At 34.4% G+C, this 14252-nt stretch overlaps 1 protein-coding gene and 1 long non-coding RNA gene across 3 annotated transcripts in view; one reads left to right on the top strand and one right to left on the bottom strand.

Annotated features, from left to right (window-relative positions):
- Nucleotides 1–463: 463 nt before the first annotated feature.
- On the top strand, nucleotides 464–4552 carry LOC144343245 (uncharacterized). The gene is made up of 4 exons (XR_014928914.1): nucleotides 464–552; nucleotides 3371–3435; nucleotides 3871–4008; nucleotides 4265–4552. It is a non-coding gene; the product is annotated as an uncharacterized LOC144343245 (long non-coding RNA).
- A 6978-nt stretch (nucleotides 4553–11530) lies between these two features.
- Nucleotides 11531–14252, bottom strand: part of LOC102809016 (uncharacterized) — a 34253-nt gene continuing 31531 nt past the window's right edge. For both annotated transcript variants that reach the window (XM_085497259.1, XM_085497258.1), the window contains exon 5: nucleotides 11531–14213. In XM_085497259.1, the coding sequence (XP_085353385.1) occupies nucleotides 13889–14213 (325 nt within the window). In that variant the 3' untranslated portion in view covers nucleotides 11531–13888. The remainder of the gene's footprint in view (nucleotides 14214–14252) is intronic.

Genomic DNA, 14252 nt, shown 5'->3' with positions numbered 1-14252 from the left:
TTAGCTACATGTAAACATGTAGTAGTGAATTACACATTGTACTACATGCATCTGGTTTCTTTACCGTCTATACAGTCAATACTATTTACTGGTGGCCAGACCCTGAAATGAGAAAGCGCGTACAACCGGAGGCAATACTTGGGAGGAAGTGTTTGCGACCACTGAGTTCAACCGCCTGAATTTGCCCTGTTCAATAAATATTGTTCTGAATACGTGATTGTGACGTCACTAAATGGTTTCTAATCAACATATGATTGGATACCTCCTTATAACGTTGACAGAATATTTTAAAATACCAAAATAATCTTCTCTAACCTGCTCATTATACGAAGTCGTCGAATGCATGTGGTGATTTGTTCAACACATACCACATTTTTTCACTTAATGTGATATCGTAAACGTCGTTTGGCGTTGTAATGGTGGCTATAATTCACACCCTGTTTTGCAAATTCACAATTATATTTTGCCAAGTTATGTTTTGCAGACATTCGTCACTATAGATCACAAAGCGTAGGAGTGTAGAGCGTAAACATAAATCGCGATAGTCTCCAGGTAGGTAATACTCTATGTAAGCATAAATTGCGATAGTCTCCAGGTAGGTAATACTCTATGTAAGCATAAATCGCGATAGTCACCAGGTAGGTAATACTCTATGTAAGCATAAATTGCGATAGTCTCCAGGTAGGTAATACTCTATGTAAGCATGAATCACGATAGTCTCCAGGTAGGTAATACTCTATGTAAGCATAAATCGCGATAGTCTCCAGGTAGGTAATACTCTATGTAAGCATGAATCGCGATAGTCTCCAGGTTGGTAATACTCGATGTAAGCATGAATCACGATAGTCTCCAGGTAGGTAATACTCTATGTAAGCATAAATCGCGATAGTCTCCAGGTAGGTAATACTCTATGTAAGCATAAATCACGATAGTCTCCAGGTAGGTAATACTCTATGTAAGCATAAATCGCGATAGTCTCCAGGTAGGTAATACTCTATGTAAGCATAAATCACGATAGTCTCCAGGTAGGTAATACTTTATGTAAGCATAAATCGCGATAGTCTCCAGGTAGGTAATACTCTATGTAAGCATGAATCGCGATAGTCTCCAGGTTGGTAATACTCGATGTAAGCATAAATCGCGATAGTCTCCAGGTAGGTAATACTCTATGTAAGCATAAATCGCGATAGTCTCCAGGTAGGTAATACTCTATGTAAGCATGAATCACGATAGTCTCCAGGTAGGTAATACTCTATGTAAGCATAAATTGCGATAGTCTCCAGGTAGGTAATACTCTATGTAAGCATAAATCGCGATAGTCTCCAGGTAGGTAATACTCTATGTAAGCATAAATCGCGATAGTCTCCAGGTAGGTAATACTCTATGTAAGCATAAATCACGATAGTCTCCAGGTAGGTAATACTCTATGTAAGCATAAATCACGATAGTCTCCAGGTAGGTAATACTCTATGTAAGCATAAATCACGATAGTCTCCAGGTAGGTAATACTCTATGTAAGCATAAATCACGATAGTCTCCAGGTAGGTAATACTCTATGTAAGCATAAATCACGATAGTCTCCAGGTAGGTAATACTCTATGTAAGCATGAATCGCGATAGTCTCCAGGTAGGTAATACTCTATGTAAGCATGAATCGCGATAGTCTCCAGGTAGGTAATACTTTATGTAAGCATAAATCGCGATAGTCTCCAGGTAGGTAATACTCTATGTAAGCATAAATCGCGATAGTCTCCAGGTAGGTAATACTCTATGTAAGCATAAATCGCGATAGTCTCCAGGTAGGTAATACTCTATGTAAGCATGAATCGCGATAGTCTCCAGGTAGGTAATACTCTATGTAAGCATAAATCACGATAGTCTCCAGGTTGGTAATACTCTATGTAAGCATAAATCGCGATAGTCTCCAGGTACGTAATACTCTATGTAAGCATGAATCACGATAGTCTCCAGGTAGATAATACTCTATGTAAGCATAAATCGCGATAGTCTCCAGGTAGATAATACTCTATGTAAGCATAAATCGCGATAGTCTCCAGGAAGGAAATACTCTATGTAAGCATAAATCGCGATAGTCTCCAGGTAGGTAATACTCTATGTAAGCATAAATCGCGATAGTCTCCAGGTAGGTAATACTCTATGTAAGCATAAATCGCGATAGTCTCCAGGTAGATAATACTCTATGTAAGCATAAATCGCGATAGTCTCCAGGAAGGTAATACTCTATGTAAGCATAAATCGCGATAGTCTCCAGGTAGGTAATACTCTATGTAAGCATGAATCGCGATAGTCTCCAGGTAGGTAATACTCTATGTAAGCATAAATCGCGATAGTCTCCAGGTAGGTAATACTCTATGTAAGCATAAATCGCGATAGTCTCCAGGTAGGTAATACTCTATGTAAGCATAAATCAGGATAGTCTCCAGGTAGGTAATACTCTATGTAAGCATAAATCGCGATAGTCTCCAGGTAGGTAATACTCTATGTAAGCATAAATCGCGATAGTCTCCAGGTAGGTAATACTCTATGTAAGCATAAATCACGATAGTCTCCAGGTAGGTAATACTCTATGTAAGCATAAATCACGATAGTCTCCAGGTAGGTAATACTCTATGTAAGCATGAATCACGATAGTCTCCAGGTAGGTAATACTCTATGTAAGCATAAATCGCGATAGTCTCCAGGTAGGTAATACTCTATGTAAGCATAAATCGCGATAGTCTCCAGGTAGGTAATACTCTATGTAAGCATAAATCGCGATAGTCTCCAGGTAGGTAATACTCTATGTAAGCATAAATCACGATAGTCTCCAGGTAGGTAATACTCTATGTAAGCATAAATCGCGATAGTCTCCAGGTAGGTAATACTCTATGTAAGCATAAATCGCGATAGTCTCCAGGTAGGTAATACTCTATGTAAGCATAAATCACGATAGTCTCCAGGTAGGTAATACTCTATGTAAGCATAAATCGCGATAGTCTCCAGGTAGGTAATACTCTATGTAAGCATAAATCGCGATAGTCTCCAGGTAGGTAATACTCTATGTAAGCATAAATCACGATAGTCTCCAGGTAGGTAATACTCTATGTATGCATTCTCCCTTGTCACATAAAGGATGGAGTGTGAGGACGTGGAGTCACCAATCACAATGTCAAATCTGACAAATTAAAATAAGCAATAACAATGATTGAAAAAAATGATTACTGCGAATTCTTCTACAATTACCGGTCTTTAAGTTAATACTTGTTTTTTGGTATATATATAAGTTAACAACTGTAATGAATATATCTAGAATGTGTGAAATATAAAAATCATTAACATTGACTAAAATATGTCATTTATATTCTTACAGAATGAATAAAAATGAGATCATTGTATTGTTGTTATTACTGGCCACCGTTGTCATGGTGACAGAAGGTACGGTATAACATTTGTTTGTCGTAACTTAATTCTTATCCAATCATTTTGACCGAGGTTGTATATTTTTTTAAGCCAAACAATAAAGACCCGGAAGGTAATTTGGAGTATATCGCCCGAGTTCAAAAAAACGTACAGTGTTGTCGGGTAATTTATTTTATTATTTATTTATAACGCAACAAACGAGATTAGAATTCACGACCATAGCAAAGCGCCTTGCCAGTGTGAACAGGCGTGTATTTACTGCCAAAACATTGCTCCAAGTAGGCTCACTAGAGTGTTTTGAAAGCAGGCTTATACGTACTAGCTGGATCAATATGCATAAGTCTTAGACTTCACCGCGTGTACATACATATAAAGCTATGTATACAGTTATTGTTGTATTTAATTTGTCTACTTTCCCATTACTTAATATACGTACTACTATATTCATAGGTCACGAATGTTTGTTGCTTGCCATGAAATATGGAGGCTGCCAACATGGTCGCTGCGTGGTAAGCAGAGGGGTAGCGCGTTGTTATTGTGACTCTGGTTATGATCAAGACAGTGAGGGATTATGTACAATAGTTTTGAGTAAGTATCAATGTAAACGAAAAGTATGTTTTAAATATCCAAACCACAACTTGGTGTTTCTGGCAATTATAATGGGGGTTCTACGTAATAATAAGTACCTGTGTAATCTTCACTTGACGGTCTTAATATCACCGGATGCAAGATTACACTGGCACTAAGCACTTATATATATGCAATATTCTGAACAAAACAAAATAATTATCAATTCTGCTCACGTATTTGAGATACTAACTTAATTATTACATTCATTTTATAGGTCGCTCCTCACGCTCGTTATCGAGACTGTTCAAGAAATGTCCTGAAGGGGAAGGGTGTGCTTAGTTCGCGCAAACGGCGAGGCAAGCATTCTAGTTGTAAAGTTTAGCTTCAGTTATCAGCGGTATCGTTTATTTAATTTCAGCAATTCTTCGCGATGAGTCCCAATTGCCACATCTACAGCGTGTCTGTACTGTTATGGTTTAAATAGGGAACATTACATTATAATTACATTTTAAACTATCGTATTATGTAAGTCAATATATATTAAATCTGAATTTTGAATCTGTATTTTGTCTTTTCTTAAATTGCACCGTGTATAGAAGGAGGACATGCAAAGTATTGGTAAACTTTTAAAAACTCGATATGTATTTGTGCACGCCTGGTTAAAATAACTGTAGATTTAGAATAAGAATAATTTCTGAGAACAAAAAATATACATGTTTTGGGTGATGCATTGGATAAGAGCATTTTTCTTCCTCTATTTTGAAAAACTATGACAGCTGGTATTTATGTTTTGTATCTCCTTCTCAGCCACTGCATAATACTAAAAAAATAGCTGCAGCTTTTTGGAAAAGGGTTCTGATTATGAGATTGTTTAACGAATAACCCCATTTTACTACGAAGTCTGAGAATAAACTATGACATCACACAAAAACGTATTATACTTGCCGATTTGCTGATATAAAGAAAATACCGGACACAACATTGTGTTGTGTTTCAATTGCTACTACTAATACGCTTGCTCATGAGTGGGGAACTGAAAGTACTCTCTTTATATTGAAAAATATGTATGCTTAATTAAAACTAGCGAAAATAGATAGACATAATGGGTCACAAAGACTAACCATAGTTTTAGGGGTTATGAGAACAACAGATAACGGGTGCTGAGACGAATTCTAAAAAGATGTGGAAATACAAATATTGTATGATGTATAGGTAGATCTGAAATACTGTAATGATATGTTGAAAGAAATAATACACCCTTATTCAGGTCAGCTTTTCATTGAAACTTTAGAAACTATGTAGACTGTCAAACATCAAGCATAGAGGTCGGCAGGTAGGCACCATTATTATAACCAATGAAACATGAAGTCGAGTTTTGATTTCTTGTTGAAGGCGATTCCAACAAAAAAAATTATTTATATATATATTATACATTTTTTTCTTCAAAACCCTGATTTTAGATCAGTTCAAGTTGCACCCAACCATCTTAGGAAATATGCTCTTTCTTATCTATAAATTTATTACTCTTGCTTATGATTTGCATATTCAATATAGAGTATACTGTAATATATATTCACTTCACTTTCACATAACGTGTTCACATCAGAGTATTATAAGATATGGTAATGACCCGTACCCGTAGGGATGCGACTTTGGGGAATCTTGACCCTATCTGGCACATGTTGACAGCCATAAACACGCTGGTTTATGCGGGAAACGTATTGTACTGTTAGAAATTGCAATTTGTACATCCAAAATTCAGGATATAAAAAATTTCATTAAATTTTGCCCGCACAAATATGTTTTTGCCTTGTTTTTCAAAAGAGAAAATAATTAAAAAAAAAAAAAAACAGTGAAAACGTGGCAGGTACTAGAATGGTTAAAAACAGAACCCCGTAGATAAAAAGTGATAAACAAACGCAACATCTGTGCTAACGTGACCGAATACATGTTTTACCATCGTGTGAATGTAATGAGCTAGTTTATAACTTGACTAAACCGTAATGGAGCATACCAGATAATCAATATGCAAATTAACTTGAACACGTGTATCGAATCGTTAGGCATTTAGTGCTCGGTAAACAATGCTGAGATTCGCATAACGTGACGTCACGTACCCAAGTCATTATAAAACGCACACGATATGACAACTATTTTGTTTCGACATTTCTCCTCTACAAATCACTCACAGGTATGTCATTCTGTTTACGTTACTGATATCAATACTGATACCAAGGTGGTGGCTTCTCGTTAACAATTTGACATGAACTATGTAGGATATGCTCAGTTTTCCCGGGAGAATTTACGATTTTTGTGACTTCAAAGATTTTAGCGATATTTGAGGATTATACTTATAATTTCAATAATTAATATAATGAATGTTGAATAATGTACTCATTCCAATGTTAGTTTTTAGACCCCCATACGTACATACACATTGGCTAAAACATCTGGCGAATATGTATACAATTTCTAAGGGAAGTATCCCGACACTACGACATGAATTGAACATTCTGAAATATTTTTTGTGAAAACAGGAGAATCTAGTAAAGTCGAAACTTTATGAGTCAGTGAAAATTCCAACTGCAGTTGCTCCTTGCCATAAACAAAATTACAGAAAAACTAAAAAAAAAAAAAAAACATTTATTTTTGAATAGAAAGTCGATAAATGTGAAGATATTGAAAATGTCAACACACCTAACCGGACTTCTTTTCCTGATATCATTTATGACGTGCTCAGTATCACAAGGTGAGTAAATACGTGTGTGTCTTACATGCACACAGTATAGCGATTTACTAATAATATATTCACAACAATTCTAGTACAAAACAACTCATGGCCATTGAAGTTTACAGTACATGAAACACGTGTAATCGCAATTCATGGAGTTGGTTTATTGCCGTAATTGTCACGTGATCACCATTATCGTAAAAGAAGTTATGCTCCATTCAGTAAAATAAAACATAAACAAGAGTAGTACTCTGTACAGTATATTGTCATACTTACGTAGATAGGAGTAATGGGGTGTTCATACCAGATGTAACCAACGGGACAACGAGCTCATGCTATACATTGTAGGTGTACGTGCATACAATTGACGTCAATAAAGCAACAATAACACGAGTTTTTTTTGAACGTTTTGATATTACATCGTCGATATAAATATGTATTACATTTTCATACTAACAAATACTAGTAATTGTATTGACGTGTGTTTCCTACTAGAGTGTATCTCCATTTTGCCTTAGTACCTTCATATAGAGTTCATTTTTTTCTCACGGTATACTAGTGGTTTCCAATTTAATAGGAGACGTTTTGATCTCACACTTTCCGTTCTTCATATAATACTATAATAGAAATAATGAATTCAACATGTCACTAATGTTATTTTAAGCACGCAAGACTCTGGCTGCGATAATGACTAGATCTCATAAAGAGGGGAGGCAAGGGGGGGGGGTAGCTGGTACGGTTTTACGGGAAATAAAAAGGGCTTTTCACAATTTACGAAGAAAAAAAGGCGTTTTTACAGTTTACAGTGTTAACAAATGGAACATTGAATGGTCCGAAGAGCTCTCCGACTCAAATTCTCCACCATTGCTGGCTGTGTGAAGAGACGCATGCGCATATTACCCTCGTAATGCTCTTCATTCGGTTAGAGGGCCTTTTACGTCTTGACATTCAATTTTGTAGTGAATTGTGTCATCCAGTCGTTTTACAGTTTCTAAAATGTAATTTCCCTGGATTATTCTTTACGATTTTTTTATTTGGATGTGAATTTTTGTACGTACGAGAAAAATGACACATTTTTACAGTGTACGAAAAAAATATTTGATTGATTACGTTGTACGTCTAGCCTGTGATTACAGAATTACGGAATTTATTTTTTCTATTTACGTTGTACGAACAAAAAAATATTGCAATTACGTTGAACGAAAAAAACCTCTGCCCCCCCCCCCCTCCATAAAGGAGCTTGGAGCATACTTCAAAAACAAAATTCAAATGTAATGCACCCAGCTAAGTATAAAGTTCCAACAGTGGTATTGACACATAGACATAAGGAAGGAAATGGCACATAACGGCTTGTTTTAATTACAGGACAGGTCTACAGTTGCAGTAAATATGTCCGATTGATGAATGGTTGTGGTGATCACGGTAAATGTGTTGTAGATGGTTTAGGTGCTCGCTGTCAGTGTCATGATGGCTATAAGTTAGATCAGTTTGGAAAATGTCAAATTCTTGGTGAGTGTGGTAATTTTACACATTAATGCCGCTCACGTATTAGATAAAATTGTTGAATCTTTCGGTATAATCCACAAATACTTCATGTAACTGCAATAGTTATTTTCGTTTCAAAGAGTATTAAGATGCATGTATCAATAAGATCCGTTCTTCGGAATGGCATGTCTGGTGTAAATGTTTTGGGGTGTCATTATTTGTAGTTTTCCATCAATTCTTTACTTTCTGTTTTTATATTTTTTTGCAAAATATATCGTTCGTTTTAATTTAAGGTTCAGATATAGCACAGAAAAACAAAACAAAAAACGACAAGTAACAAACCAAAAACGGGTGAAGCCGATATCAGATTTTAATCAAGATTGTCGTTTTCAATTCTAACGAATTTTGTTGACGTTACAGATAAAGAACTCAAGACAAAGATAACGGATAATGACATTGCAGAAGGAGACAACACTATCCGATACATACGGCGCGATATAGCACAATGACACACACACGAAACAAGAGTAACGCGTGTATGTATGTAATGCATGTATTCACTACGTTTTTATTCCAAATATAACGCCCAAACAATGTTATTACGAAAATAAATCTCACTCGGGTTCACTCAAAGCAGTTGGTAGTTTTTCAAAAATATCGAAAACAACATTTTTATCAAAAATGACAAATATAATCGCTTAAAATAGAGAACTGAACTTATAGCTACGAAATGGACAAGTCTATAATAGGTCCACCCAATGAACCGTATACCAAGCATCAAAGCAACTGAGCAACAGTTTCCAAGAAAAAGTCAAAAATATCCTATTTGGCCAAAAATGACAAAATATATTTGCTAAAAATAGGGAATTGAAGATATCGTAAAAAATACTCGAAACAAAAAGAAGTCAAAAAGGCATTTCTTACATAACTGACAAAAAAGATAAATCTGATACTACGAGAGTTCAACCCAAAGAACCTGTATGCCAGAGTATCAAAGTAATTGAGCTGTTTTTCCAAGAAGAAAATGTAATTGTTGACGTATGGGCGGACGATGGACAAACACGGATATGAGCAGTTCCACTGTGTCATCTACGGTGACAGCCCAGCTAAAAAGCTGACGATGGTGCCGACAACGACGGACAATCAGTAATTTGACCCCCAACACATAGCACTAACGGGTGATACACTTTTTACCAAAGTACAAAGTCACACTAGGAGCACTGTAACATACATAACACTATTGCAAATATAGATTTCATCCAGTGCTTGATGCCATTAATCTGCCATCTCTGATAGCTTTCTTGTTAAAACATAGCATAACCATTACAACGTTGCCCATTGCAAATCAAGAAATGGATGGATGGATACTAACTAATGACATATTATTTTCATGTTCCTTAGAGAATATAACGTGCATGAAAGTTCCCAAAAAGTGTGTTTATATATGCGCAAAATAAATACTATTGGATTTCAAAATGGGAAAACATTTTTTAAGTTATACTCATAATGAAAACATCTTGCTTTACTCTGTTTATACCTCTATGGTGTACTCTGTTTATACCTCTATGGTGTACTCTGTTTATACCTCTATGGTGTACTCTGTTTATACCTCTATGGTTTACTCTGTTTATACCTCTATGGTGTACTCTGTTTATACCTCTATGGTGTACTCTGTTTATACCTCTATGGTGTACTCTGTTTATACCTCTATGGTGTACTCTGTTTATACCTCTATTTTTATTTATTTATTAACACACAACATCCCCCGGAGGGGATGAAAAGGGTTACAAATCAGATATTAGTAAAAGAAAAATAACCACATAAAGAGTAAGGGAACAAAAAGGCATAAAAAAAAAAAAAAGATAATAAGTTGAATACAAGGAATGTATTACTGGCTTAGTTTATGTAGGTGCTGCTGTCTTGTATTAAAACAGTTTTTTAAATATTGCGCTAAAGGAATTGACATTTTCTCGTCACTTAGTAATGATATGAATTTATTTTCATTACTAAATTTGTCAAAATTTGGTATACGTTTATTAGCTACAATGTAAAGTTTTGATCTTATTTCATTGTAATGAGGACAATTTGTGACAAAATGTTGTTCATCTTCAACATGGTCATTGTCGCACATATTGCAGACTCTGTCTTTAAAATCCAATCCTGTATGCCGGCCTGTTTCAATTTTCAGACAGTGGTTGCCAAGTCTAAATTTTGTTAAGGATTTGCGAAGTTCACTGTTTTTCATAATTGTTAAGTAGTTTTCTTGTTCTATTTTGGTTTTAAAAAGTTTGTAGGTTCTTAGTTTATTTTTAGAATTTGATTTTTTCCTATTGTCATTATTTATTTCATTTTTCCACTCAGTTGTAAACTCTTCTTTTAATTTCTCATCAATTGTTTTTAATTTTGATAATGAGATAATATTTGTTTCATTTAAAAGATAAGAATGGTTAATATTATTTAATATCAGATCAAGTTTTTTAAACCATTTACTTTTAATATGGTTTACTCTGTTTATACCTCTATGGTTTACTACATTTACCTAATTGACAGATCTTACTACTAACTGGTTCTCATTAACAGCAGTATAAATGTCTTCATTCTATCTTTGCATTTTTATGTGTAACAAATGATTATGTCAGCCAAATTTTACCTTGTCTTAAAAATTGCACTTGCAAGTCAGTAACCCTGATAAAACCTTATAGATCAACTTACCAGTGCTGTTAAAATCAGTATAAGTACAGTATATGTACTTAAACTTATCAACACATACATATGATAGAATACTAATAGCAATATTGATACTTTCACAGCATGAGTTAGTTTTAGTTTTGCATTCATCATCATCAACATTCCTTCATTAAATTCAGAATGAGTAACAGATGTCTTGGTATTGAGCATCTGAATAATTTACCTTTAACCCCTTTTCGCAACTTTATTTTTCTGGAAATTTAGAACTATTTGATGACTTTTACTTTATCATGCATATTTTGAGCATTTATTCCCACACTTTCGACTGACAGCAAGGTCACTATAGCTTTTCCTCAGATGATTGATAGACTTTAAATCCATAGGAAATACCTCAGCCAGATTATTTTTGTTGAACTCTTTGCTGGCGGGTAAGTCAACTTGTTGCTTTTACTTGGTGGTTGTAACATACATACGGTACATACATTTATTTTTTAGGATTGCATGGCAATTGTGAAGACAAAATGTTGCGAAAGTCAAAGGTGACGTCATATTGTATTTTTCACTGAGAAACAAAATTCATTAAGATTTTTTCTTTCCCAAAATTTAAGAGATTTATGTATTCAAAAAATAACCTGATGGAAGAAAATTCTTTTTAATTTTTTTTCCTCTGCAAGTATTAGAAACAAGAACACCAATGGAAAAAATAAACATAAATAATAGTCAAAACAAAATACACAAGTAACATAATACACAGAAATAAATGCAATAAACTAGATTTGATTTGACATTCATAAAAGTCACATGTGTATATGGTGCATATAAACAGTAATGAATTGTTTTATGGCATTATATGAAATAATCATTTAATAAAACATTTGACTTGATGGTCACAAGCACTTAAATTCATTTTTTCTGCAATTTCACCAGTGAGCTCAACGAGAGACTGCTAAAATAGAGGTTAAATAGAGTGTATCTGTATATGACAACTCTGGCAATTCTGTTTCAAATCCTAACAAAAGTTTCTGATGTTTAAACCAATGACATCATAGCCTTGTGTTGAATGAGTAGAAAGCAATGACAGATTGCAACACCCATACTAAGTTCATAAACACCCCAAAAAATGAATGAACGCTGATCAAAACTCAGTGTGTATAGGTACTAAATAATTGATCAGATTTACATCACCTAAAGGAATTCAAAGTGTGACAGACGCCAATGGCTGTTATTACCTGTGAATCTTAATCACGCTAATTTACCTCTTAGATGTCTGATACTCATCTATTTGTATCAATTTGGTATTACTAAAAACTGCTCTGGTGAATAAGTGAATTTACTTCTAAAATGAAAGTATCCAAGATCTGATAATGAAAATGTTACAGAAAACAGCAAATAGGTCAGATTCACAGAAAAATCACTGAAAATAGCGACAGTTCAACAACAAAAACATTATCAACAGGCTGCATGGGTCAAACACAAATTCAAAAACAACAGATGCAGCGGCCATTCTGACATTTTTGTTTGTTCACATTAAAATGTTAGTACAGCAACATGTTTACAAAATATGAAAAATATAAATACTTTGCTATGAATTGTATTTGGCTCAAAAATAACCTTCCCCAAAGGAAGCAGGAATGTAAAATAGTGACTATTATATACACAATTCTGAATATACTTTGTATATCTTGGTTATTCAATATATAAAAGTTAAAGCTAAATATAATCCTCCAAAATCTACACCTTTTTCAAATCCATTCTTAAGGCACTAGTAACTTCTACTTGACGGTTACAAGGACTTAAATTCATTCACAATAATATTAAGTTGAAAGTTCCACAACAAATGCAAAAGTAAATAGTGATGAAGAATGTATGAATAGCAAATTAATAAGTACATGGGTAGACAATATCAATGTCATGTCACATGTCAAGAACAACTGCAAATAACAAGAAAAACATGCATGTTCTTTTGACTTCATGTCATATGTCAAAAGCATACATACATTTATATTCAGTTTCTAATTATTTAATTAGTCCCAACAGAAATGGCTGCTAATATTTTGCTTACTCATTGTCATGAGGAATGGCATGGTCACATTTCTATTACTGTATCAACTATCAAATGAAGAATACTATAATTTGTTGCATATGCAGATTAGCATAATTATATATTTATCAACGCCAAAGTCGTTATTACTAGCTGCAGAGGTGGATGTTAACAACCATTCCAGACATTAATAGAATATGTAACCAGTGTCACAGCAGTCAGCTATGTGGGTTATTTTTGTATTCATCCCCAGATATCACTTCATCTTCAGATGAGAAGAGTGTGCATAATGGCATTCAAGTTCAAACTCATCAATGGGAGAGAGGTTTATTTGAGAAACAATTGATTCCTTTCAATGCCAGTAGTGGTAGTAATATGGCATAAAATACAATTCTGCATACCGAGCAGGAAGCAAAACTCAATGATATAGAAATAATTTCAATGTCATGTGACCATTTGTTCAATCCCATGATTCAATGCAGTTTACAATTAAGTAGTCAGATTACTAAAGATTGCTAACAATGGCAAATATGTAAGTGAGCTTCTTTCAGACCCATTTAAAAGATGTGAACCAATCAGATAACAGGCAATCACAGAATTATTCACCTAAAATCTTTTCTGAAAAAGTTACATGTTAAAATTAACTGTGGTGTCTGATGATTCATAGGTGAATGCCGTAAATAAGATGGGTAACATTTTCAAATTCGTAAAACTGTTGTAATTGTAACGCATGTGATTTTATGCAATCTTTACAATTTATTTTTTGTTTAATTCTACAATATTATGTATCCTTCCAGAAATAAAATAGCAGAAAGTGACTCTTTGAAATGTGGCCGCCATCAATCTTTATAGCCTTAAAATGAGAACTGTATTGTACGAGATGAACAACATGATGTGAGCCATGTGTAATTTAGAGACACTATTTGAGATTTCAGTGGCTTGGCATGTGCTCATCAATTGCCTTTATTTGGTACCTGTGGCAATCTCTTCTGAGGTACGCTCTCCATGTTGTATAAAACAAGAAAGATCATGACGGCAACTAGTAAAAGAACACCAATTTGAACAAACACTGGAACAAAGCCTTTTTTCTTTTCGGCTGTCGTTGTTGTTTGTTTGTTAATTTCTTTGACAGCGGTTTTCACAACAGTGGTTTTCTCTTCTTGATAAGATTCTTTCTTTTGTGTCACATTCTTCTTGGCTGGTGAATCACGCTTCTCTTGTTGTGAGACTCTTTCAGTGTATGTAGTTGCCTTGACAACCCGTTTACGTGTCTGTGTCCTGAGTGAAAACACATATACTATATTAGTATAATTAAAA

The sequence above is a fragment of the Saccoglossus kowalevskii genome, chromosome 3 (assembly GCF_978046115.1).
Source record: "Saccoglossus kowalevskii chromosome 3, keSacKowa6.1, whole genome shotgun sequence".
Lineage (NCBI taxonomy): Eukaryota > Metazoa > Hemichordata > Enteropneusta > Harrimaniidae > Saccoglossus > Saccoglossus kowalevskii.
This window is presented reverse-complemented; position numbering and strand designations above follow the sequence as displayed.